The sequence below is a fragment of the Drosophila santomea genome, chromosome X (genome assembly GCF_016746245.2).
Source record: "Drosophila santomea strain STO CAGO 1482 chromosome X, Prin_Dsan_1.1, whole genome shotgun sequence".
Taxonomy (NCBI): Eukaryota; Metazoa; Arthropoda; class Insecta; order Diptera; family Drosophilidae; genus Drosophila; species Drosophila santomea.
Window position 1 is genome coordinate 14,190,897 of NC_053021.2, and position 10,366 is coordinate 14,201,262.

At 39.7% G+C, this 10,366-nt stretch overlaps 1 protein-coding gene across 2 annotated transcripts; it reads left to right on the plus strand.

Annotated features, from left to right (window-relative positions):
- The first annotated feature begins 206 nt into the window (after nucleotides 1-206).
- On the plus strand, nucleotides 207-1,089 carry LOC120455945. Of its 2 annotated transcripts, none has more exons than XM_039642482.2 (2): nucleotides 207-340; nucleotides 403-1,089. In XM_039642482.2, exon 2 carries the CDS (start codon nucleotides 404-406, stop codon nucleotides 1,010-1,012), a length of 609 nt encoding a protein of 202 aa, XP_039498416.1. In that variant the 5' UTR covers nucleotides 207-340; nucleotide 403; the 3' UTR covers nucleotides 1,013-1,089. The 2 variants fall into 2 exon arrangements, with proteins under 2 accessions (XP_039498416.1, XP_039498415.1); XM_039642481.2 differs by having other exon boundaries at nucleotides 217-340; nucleotides 399-1,089.
- The last annotated feature ends 9,277 nt before the right edge of the window (nucleotides 1,090-10,366 follow it).

A 10,366-nucleotide genomic window follows, 5' to 3' on the forward strand; every position in this document is an offset into this window, starting at 1 on the left:
TTCCTCCTTTTGCTGATGAAGTTGTTCGGAATAATGAGTAATGTGCCCGATTTCGTTACCAAGTGGGGTGGTAATGCTCATATGGCGTGCTCCATCCATATGGTAGCTGAGTTGAAGCACCCATCTCCTTCACCAGCTGCTTTGCGTTTTTTTTCTATATTTTTCTATAATATTTTTCTATACTATTTTTCTGGCTCAAGTAGACCTTGGATTCCAAATCCTGCTGTCACAGGCGAGTGGAAAACATTCACAGCCATTCAATCATTGCCTTGCACATCTAAAGCACTCGTTTGGCTTACAAAATACATCGTTTATATTCTAATATTTGGCTTGAATTTCGGTAAGTACTTCTACTTATAGCTGTTAATTAATATAATATTTTAAATGCAACTGAATAGCTAGTATGTTTGCCGCAAAGCAAGGGAGCTTGGCAGCAAGAGGAGTGCGATATTTTCGCCTGGGCTGGCATCACAGTGCGTTTGGCAGGACCAAAGGATGTGACAAGACCTCGGCCACAGTGCTCGCCAGCCATTTGCCCAAGGATCAGCAAACGGAGCTACTTCCGGAGGAGCCACGAAAGCCGGAGGAACTTATGCAGCATTTGGGACCGCGTCGCAATGAACAGGAGCAGCGAAGGATACGCAAGGCTCAATACGAATCGCATCTGAAGGAGTTGCTCCAGCACAAATCCGTGGACGCCGAAATGGCCATACAATGTGTGCCTTTTGTGAAAATGCCTTGCGGTTCGGAAAATCCGCTAAAACGGCGTTACGATAGTGCCGAATCACTACTCGAGCAGGTCAGCGATCCCAAGGAATTGGCCAAGGAGGTGATCAAATTGGCCACCGAGTTGCGCATGGAGCGGCAGAAAAATGAAATTGTCATGCAAAGTTTTTTGGATCTAGAGGAATTGTTATTTCTGAAAAACTCTGCGTCGAGTTCGGAAAACTCCGCAACGAAACAAGCCAGTCAAAATCAATATAATACCTTTAAACCTTTTAGAAAAGATTAAATTAAATTAATTAAGCGTATTTTGTAATGTTAAATAAATCGGTTTACAAGAAGGCATTTTCAGAAGCATCCACAAAGCGCGGCTTTTTCTAGTTTTTCCACTTTTCCGGCCGAGGAAATGGCAGAGATGTCACTTGTCTAAAAATAGCGTTGTGATCGCATATAAATTATAATTGAAATTATCCATACACTGCTTGTTGCTGCCTGATAAAGCGCTGCCTCGAATCAGAATCAGAATCAGAATGTGAATATGAATATGAATCTGAATCTGAATCTGAATCTGAATCCGAGATATATGTGACAAGTGGAGGAGGGAATGCGAACAAAACGAAAAGAGACGCTGCTGTTTGCCGTTGATGACTTGATTTCAAATTTGAAATGATATTTTAAGAAACTAATGCTCGGTGGTGCGGGGATCTGTTGGATCTGTTGGATCTGTTGTATATGGTGGACCTGTCTTATCCACCCCCAAAGCCCCCAAGCTGCCCCACCAGATTCTACACCCTGCGACACTTGGTGGGCATGTTAAATGTCATTTAATAGTTGACAGTTGCACTTGCTTTTGCTTTTGCTGTTGCTGTTGCTGCTGCAATGATTATTATTGCAGTTTATTTTTTGTATCTAGCAAAAATTTATGTGTAGGTGGTTTTAAATTTATGTGGTCGTCGTTTTCGTTGTCGTTTTTCGTCGTTGTCGTTTTAGTTTTCGTTTTTGTTGTCGTTGTCGACGCCAAAACAAGTCGCGAAAAATTCTTTTGAATTTGGTTCGTTTTTCTTTAATAAAAGTAAATTTTATTGCTTACACTAAAAATGCATTGCACTGTGTGTGCTGTGTTCTGTAGGCTAATGCTCTCGTTGCTTCACAGATTCAGATTCAGATGCAGAGTCGCAGCGAAAGATACATTTAAAGATACAAATACGTATGCTGATGCAGATCATTTGCTTATTGAAGACATCCTGTGACTTGCATCCGTTTCGGTTCACTTCTGGCGCCCCTCAATCAAATGCAATCAAAATGTTGTATTAAAATGGGTCAATCTATTACTACTGTGGCCTTCTGCACAACTATACTTGAACTTAACTTAAACGATTAATATTAAATAACAATAAAGCGCAAACATTTAAGCTGTATTATGTTCAAGCTTTTTGCCAAAACTTTCCATGGCCCAGCAATTATTTTGGATGAACTTTGATCGCTGCTTTGATTTTCACGCACCTCGCCGATCTTGGCGATCTCTTGGCTGGGGTCGAACCACCAAAAGGTGAATAGAAAGTTTCCGTTTATTTTGGCAAATCATAAAAATGGCGATGGTCATGGATCACAGCCCAGGAAAACACGAAAAAAAAGCCAACACGAAAAAGTCAAAAAGAAAAAAAATACAAGCGTACAGTTGCGGATAAGCCGAAATCAGTCAAATATTCAGACGCCAGTCGGTTTGTCAGTTTGCCAGTTAGTCATTAAGTCAGTTTGCCAGTTAGTCATTAAGTCAGTTTGCCAGTTTGCCAGTTAGTCAGTTAGTCAGCTAGTCAGTCGGTCAGCCAAGCGTCTCCGAGTTCAAGTTTTCTTATCGCCGGCTGCTCAAATTCCACCTGCTCTTTTTCGAGTGTGCGCCATTTTTGAATTTCGTTTTCTGGACGAATGCCTCTAATATGAGTTAACAAAAAACCCAAATATATAGGTATATATATATAAAAATAGAAGAACATAGAAAATGGGCAAGAAATGAAAACATTTTTCAAATTTTATGCTCATTGTTAGTTATGTATATTTTTTGTATTTCTATTTTTTTTTTTGGGTTTTTGTATTTGGCTAATTAGCGTAGCCCCTGGGAAATGGAAATGGAAATGCCTCTGCCTCCGCCCGCAGCTCTCAAAAGTCGAGTTTCCCTTGAATACACGTAGTACCAAAACAGCCACACATAATCCCACATCCATATCCAGGTTATAGTCGTTTTTTGCATAAATTAAATATTTTTCGGTTGGGCCATTTGCCGGTGGGTGGCTTTTTGGCCCAGTTGACTGGGCATTCGAAGGTGAGCGAAGAGCGTTTCGGGAATCTCAAGAGCTTGTAGGGGAATGCCCATGGCAAATGGTGGAGGAAACTCAGGAATGACTAGGGGAATAGGGTAGAAGAGGTTTGGTTCCTTAATCGAAAGATCTGTAATTACAAAGTAGTTATTATTCTAACGCCAAGAATGTCCACTCACACGGCGTATTTTTAGGGAAAAAGAGAAATGCATAGACAATGAAATCAATTACAAAATGTATTCCTCAGCTAGTGAATTAAGCTACAAATATTAATAAAATATTATTTTATTATATCATTATTATTATTATTTTATTGTATTATATTTTTCTTTATTCCATTATTTTTTATTATATTTTTCTTTATTATATTATTTTGTATTACATTTTTTTTATTATATTTTTCTTTATTATATTATTTTTTATTATATTTTTCTTTATTATATTATTTTGTATTACATTTTTTTATTATATTTTTCTTTATTATATTATTTTTTATTATATTTTTTGTATTATATTTTATATTATTATATTTATTTAGTCGACGTGCTCTGCTAAAAGTGAAGTAGCGAAACGGAAAGATCTGAAAGTTATTAAAGCGTAGACTTGAATACTTTATATTGTTTTAGTGGGCTTTTGGCGCTAGATTCACACTATGGCAAAATTAGCTGAGCCCCTTCTTTGTTGTTATGCTCGCATTTAGCTAACTACTATTATGATTTTCTATATGTACTTCACGCCGCCATTGTGGTTGCCCATTTGCCCGGGTTCAATGACTAATTTATGAAAGTTGCCCCGACTTGACTTTAATTTTTATGTTTTTTTTCGTTTTTTTTTTTCAATTTTTGGGGAAAGATAGATATAGAACAGACCACCGGAAAGCAGGCAAGTGATTTGCAGGCAGATTTTCCAGATCACATGCACTTCCATCGAAGTGTGTGTGTGTGTTTGGTTTATTTGCCTGATATGATGTTACAGATTCCCTAAGAACTTTCACCGACTTTCGCCGCATAATAATAATAATACAAAAAAAAAAACAGAAACACCCAAGGATCTGAGGATTCCGGGAAGCGGATATTTGTGTTGTTTGCCTGTGAAATTTCGCGTTCACTTGTTGTGGTCGCTTTGAGGGGCATTGTGAGCACACAATAATAATGGGCTCAATAGATTACCCACATTACCCAGAACCTGAGGTTAACCGACAGCCAAACAGGTACATGTGTACCTTTGGAATTGAAGTGCCGACAAAGGAGTGGCAGGATCATTGGAATCTTGTTGCATAGGATATCCGGCGATGCGGGGGATGAGGGGATCTGCGATTTAACGCCTCTAATTGAGCCATAATACCTTCGATATGGCCCCAAAATCGAAGACATTCGACATTTGTCTCGCTTTTCGTGTGCCGACGTTGCGTTGAGAGTAAATCAATTTTTATGCCGCACTTAGCAGTTAAACTTGGACACACTGCTACACTAGAAATGTTTTCTGACTTGGTATTTACATATAGATAAAGTGAACATATAAGAAATTAATTTATAAAATATATTATATTTTATAATATTTTACAATCGATTTATATGAGAAACATAGAAACTAGAACTTGCATGATTTTGTAACTACAGAAAGCAGTCAGAGTTTTCTGCTCAGTGCACAGATGCCATCGAATACAAAAGATACAAAGATACTCGCGAGCCTCTAGTTACATTAAATATGCATCAAAAATTGATGATGATGCATTTTTAACGATTCGAGGAGATTTTTATGTCGCCAGAAATGCATTTGACAGAGCATCGAGTTCGTCAGATGTATGGGCCCAATACACATGTCCATCATTCCATCCATCCATTCATCCATCCATCAGTCCATCACCATCGACATCTCCATCTCCATCTCCAGCTCCAGCTCCATTTCCATCTCCATCTCCAGCTACATCTCTTCATTTATTTGGACTTGTTTGTCGCTTGTCTGCGCCTCAATTTGATTTTAATGGCCTTTTGATAAATTCCCCCCTCCCCCTTCTTGGTGGCGCCCCCGTATAACTCCCTGGAGAACTCCTCTAAGATGTGGAGAAAAACCTGGATGGGATGGATGACTATATGTACATATATGTAGTTGCCCTTGGAACGGGTAGTACATGTCATCAGCGCTGGGCGGCGCCACTTTGCGACGCTCACACGCTGCGCGTTAACCTGGACAGTTTGTAATTATTTCTGTGGCCAAATTGAATTGAATTAAAGCGAAGAGGTGAAGTGCACACGGAAAGCAATGGCAGAAACCATCAGGGCAGGCAATGGGTCTTAAGAACTAAAGAACTCGACCTGTTGCTACCGTGGGCAAAAGTAAATGTGCAATTTTCCAGTCATTCCTGACTTTATTTTATATATTTAAATATTACTGCAAACATGCATAGCTTTATTTTAATTTAATTTATAAGATTAACTGCGGCTGCGCCTAATATACCCGTCTTTCATCAGTGCGCTTACCCAGCATAATGAAGCCGGGAGTCGAGCGCAAATGAACAACGAACTTTTTGGCCACAGTTGAGTGATTCTTGGGTGTCGTCGTCATCGTCATCGTCGTCGTCTTGGGTCTCCTGGTCTTCTCTGGTCTTCTCTGGTCTTCTCTGGTCTTTTGGTCTTCTGGTGGTGTTCATGGCTTCTCTTTGGCGGTTGCCTGTTCATCGTCACCAGCGTCAGTCGATGACGCCGTCTCTGGGTTGCACCTGTGTCGGTGGTAATCGGCAGGCACTGGGTGCTTGGTACTCGGTATTCGTAACGTACTACTACTACTAGTTCGCCACTCTCCACTGAGACACCAAAAACCACGCCATCGATGGAGTACCCCCCCCTCGAGTCCACTGTCACTGTCAAGCGTAATCATAATTTATTGTAATTATTTTGTATTATTTTTTAAAATTGTTTTAATGAGTCTTAGTCGCTGTCGTTGTCGTCTTCGCTGGTTGGTTGGTTGGTTGGTTAGTTGCTTGGTTGCCTTCTTCTGTGTGATCGCTTTGGCGTTTTACTTGATTCTCCTCAACAACTAACTACCTATGTGGGTACATACACCTAGCGACAGTCACCTCGATCTGCTCGTAATTACATTATAGATATTTTCATGCTGTGATTACCGTTGTCTGTCGAACGAACGAACACCAACAACCAACAAACGAACACCAAACACCCAACGACAAGTGACTGACTCTCCTATGGCATTTTGTCAAACGTACAAATTTCATAATCGGAAGTGTTAGGTGGGCCGAAGTGTTTTCCGAGATGTGTGTACTATGTGTGTACTATGTGTGTGTACTTTGCGGCGAACTCCCATTATCCGGGCACTTTTAATGAGCCGCAATTATTGAAATTTCTCGAATGCAACGGCCCATGGGGAAGTGCGGCGACTCTGGAGAGAAAGAGGCGCTTATGGGTATTTCCTTGTAAAACTTTTCATGAGATTTTTTATTTCGTTTTGGGTTTTGAGTTTTGGGTGTTTGTTGGAAATCGGAAATTGAAGATTGTGTGATTAGTGCGATTGGTTGGGTTTTTTCCATGGGAAAATCGTGTTAATCAAGGCGACGCAATGTGTAAAATGTTAAATGTAAATGCTTATATGGTAGAACTACTTAATGTGTGATAACTTTATAAGTATTCTGGTAAATAAAATATCATATCACATCACATCATTGCTATTAATATCAACGCATTAAATTCCCAACTTAATTTACGATACTACTTAGTCCACTTTTGGGATCTCATGATCATTGCGCAACGCCTGTCATCTGTCATCTTTCAGTTTCGAGATGCTGACGCTGTTTTTTCTGGCACCTGTTGCTCTGTTCTTATGCAAATATGAAATAGTTCCACACTGAACAATGCGATCCCTGACAATATATATACACACACACACACACACCCTGTTTTTTTAAAGGAGGGAGGGAGGTGTGTGCATAGGTAGAGGGTACACATTTTCGGGACTCTGATACTGATAAGCCATAGATTCATTTGCGTTTTACACTTATCAGAAACGACTTGCGTGAATTGCGGGGGTGTTCGGTGTTCGGTTTATTTGGTCTCCGGTAAGAGCGATAAGATATAGAACCGAGAACTCATTGTCTTCCTGGGCATTTCAGTTTATTTTACGTTTTTTTTTATTTTCCACATTTTTTTTGTATTTGTATTTTGTGGACTTCAGCTTCAGCTTCAGCTTGGGTTTCATCAGCTAACCGCAGCATGCCAAAGCCATGAGGCCAATTTTCCTATTGGTTTTTTCCTTTTGGTTTTAATTTTTTTTTTTGTTGTTTTTTAAGGGGAAGTTGTCCCCCCCGAACAAATATGTCAGTAAATAGAGCAAATGCCTTAACTATACTAACACTTTACATTAGGAATCATAGAAATTATTTCACTGTTTGCCTGTTCGCGATAAGGAATTCCTCAGCCACAAATAAGTGGAAGCTCAACCAAATGAAAAATAACAAAAAAAAAATAAAATACAATCATGAAGGTTTTTGTTTTATTTCCATCACATCTGACATGTGGTTAGTACAGTTGGGAAAGTCAATAAGATTAGCATCCGTCACATTATCATTATCAAAATCTGTGGCTGCGCTTAATGTGCGTTTCATAATTGAAACGGTTTTCAGCTGATTAAGATGATTAAGGGGATTTTCTGGGCTTTCGACACACTGATTCATGCTTAAAGTTTAACATCAAGTATTTAATACATATATTTATGTAAATTCTAGCGGGGCAGAGCCTTATTTTAATGGCACGCACTGTGAGGTATTCTGTGCCTAGTTAAAACTTCTTGCTGCTCATCATCCACATCATGATTGTCGCCATCGTCGGCGTGCCCAGCTCATTACTTTTATGACTCTTCGTGTGTCGGGTACTGTCTCCCCTCTATTCCCCTCCCCTCCCTTGGGGTCCACCTGCTGAAAGTGATCTAAATCTATTGACTGAACTCCCAGAGCTGCTAGTACACACCTGAGAACTCGAGAGCAACTAGCGAATGGGGATTGTTATGAGTTTTTATGATATGCTGCCGCATATTTCTGGTTAACTATTTATGCCAGCAGCAAGAATCAAGCTATATACTATATACACCTCTTTGCCCCTCTTTATGTGTATTTCTTTTTTATTGCCATTCATGCATAATGCCAAAAAGATAATAACAAATAAATTTTCCAACTATGTGCCCTCTCTCTCTCTTTCGCTCTATCGCTTTCTCTCTCTCTCTCTTGCTCTTTTGCAGTCGGTGTGGTAATTATTAATAAATGCCTGCCCACACCCTTTATGCCTCCTGGCTGAGAAGCCTCCTCTTTGTGGCTCTCTAATAGTATTCACGCTTCGCTAAACATTGAAGAAAACTTAAAGACTGCGACTTGGAGACCACAGTCGCAAGAAGCGTCTTCGAATCTTCGGGCTCTCAGGTCTCTGTAAACTGAATACTGAATACTTCAAACTTCAAACTGAATACGGAAAAACTGAAAACTGAAAACTGACTGGTGACTGGTGACTGGGCCGTGCCCTTAGAGTTTCGCTTCGAACAGAGGAAAACAACCAAACCAAACCAAACCAAACCACCCGACAACCAATTGTCTTTTGGCATATTTTCAAGTTGAACGCTCGCTTCTTTTTTTTATGTTTTTTTTTTTTTTTGTTTTTAACCATCTTCCTTCTACCATTTCTGGAGATTTTCTAGTGCGATTAAGCGAAAAACGAAACAGTCTCATAAAAAATATTTTCTCTCCCACTCTGGCGATTGTGTTTGCTTTGCTCATACATAAATATCGTGGAAATGTGGGGGAAAATGGTGGGGAAAATGGTGAGGAAAATGGTGGCTTTGGTGCTTGAATCTCGCATTGAAACGCAAATTGCAGATAGTAGCTGTGGTCAGGCGAAGTTCAATGGCAATAGCTTAAAGTTCATTCAATGGTAATCTTAAACAAAAAACTGCGTAGTTATATTCACTTACTTAGCCAAAGTTACTGCAATCAATAGCTCAATAACAAAGAAATCTCTTTTTAAGCTTAAAATAAAAACACTCTGCAAGCTGTCAACGTTCTGCTGTCAACTCGCCAATAACCCATTCATATTCATTCATTCATTCAGTCGCTTATACATGCATTCATTCTAGCTGAGAACCCTCGATTGGGTATTTTGGTATTTTGGCATCACCCTCGCAATTCCGCAAAACTGCTTTGCATATTGACATCATCATTTTGCCAGAGACGACAAACTGTCAAACAAAACAATTGCTGTCAAATTTACTACAATGAGCGTACCAATGGTTTGGTATGGTAAAAAAAAAAATGTAAAGGGAGCTGTCAAAGTTTTTATGGCAGGCCAAGAAGCAATTTCAACATATCAATAAATTTTTGACAATTCCCAAAGACACAGCAAACGAAAAGTAAAGTAAAAAAAAAAAAAAGTGAAAGAGAAAAGTAAAGTAACGTAACGTACCGAAACGAAAGGAAACAAATGCCAGGGAACACCTTTTCAATAAATTTGCTACAACTGTCAGCGAAACAATGTCATTGTCACGACGCCCTCACCGAGGTCCTTTGCCCTTTGGCCCACCCCTTCCGCCAATGTCCTGACCCCACCCCTCACCTCTTCACCACGTTTTTTTTTCAAGGAATATCGCGAAGGAAGCGAAGGAAGCGTCCTATAAACCTGTCACAGGAGCCGGGTTCCATTCAATTGCAGCGAAAAGCGAAAAAGACTGCCAACGACGACATTATTGTCGCTAAACAAACGATCAAATGGCAATTTAAAAGTTTTTATTTAACACTAAATCACCCACACCAACGACCAATGAGCCACTGAGCCACTGAGCCACTGAGCCACCCAAACCCAAACATTCAGCCACCTGACATTCGCTTTCTTTTTCAATTTCGAACCCTTTCGACGAAAACTCAACCCTTGCGCGATTTTCAATAACTTTTGTGCCGGGCGAACAAAAGGCGCCAAACTTTAGCGACTTAAATTATGGTCTTTATTCGTATTATTTCTTCCTTTTCTTTTTTTTTTTTTTTTTGTACATACTTTATATATGTACGTATTTTGTTGTGTTTTCGCTGTTGTCAGTTTTCTGTTGAGCTCATCGACTGCCGCTGACTTTTCAACTCCCCCATGGCATTTGGCGCTCTTGTCTTGTTGCATGCATTCAACAGAAAAAAAATTGCTATAATTCAGGGCGGTTGGGTGGTAAGATGTGGGTTAAAGGCATCAAGGGGTTAAGGGGTTGAAGGCAAGGATATCGGAGGAATAGGAGTGAAGGACATTTGACACGGGCTTTGATTCCTGACCTTGTCGCTACACCTGCAATGTCTC

Excerpts from the sequence above, each read along its gene's own strand:
- LOC120455945 (XM_039642482.2), top strand. The coding sequence starts at position 404 with ATGTTTGCCGCAAAGCAAGGGAGCTTGGCAGCAAGAGGAGTGCGATAT.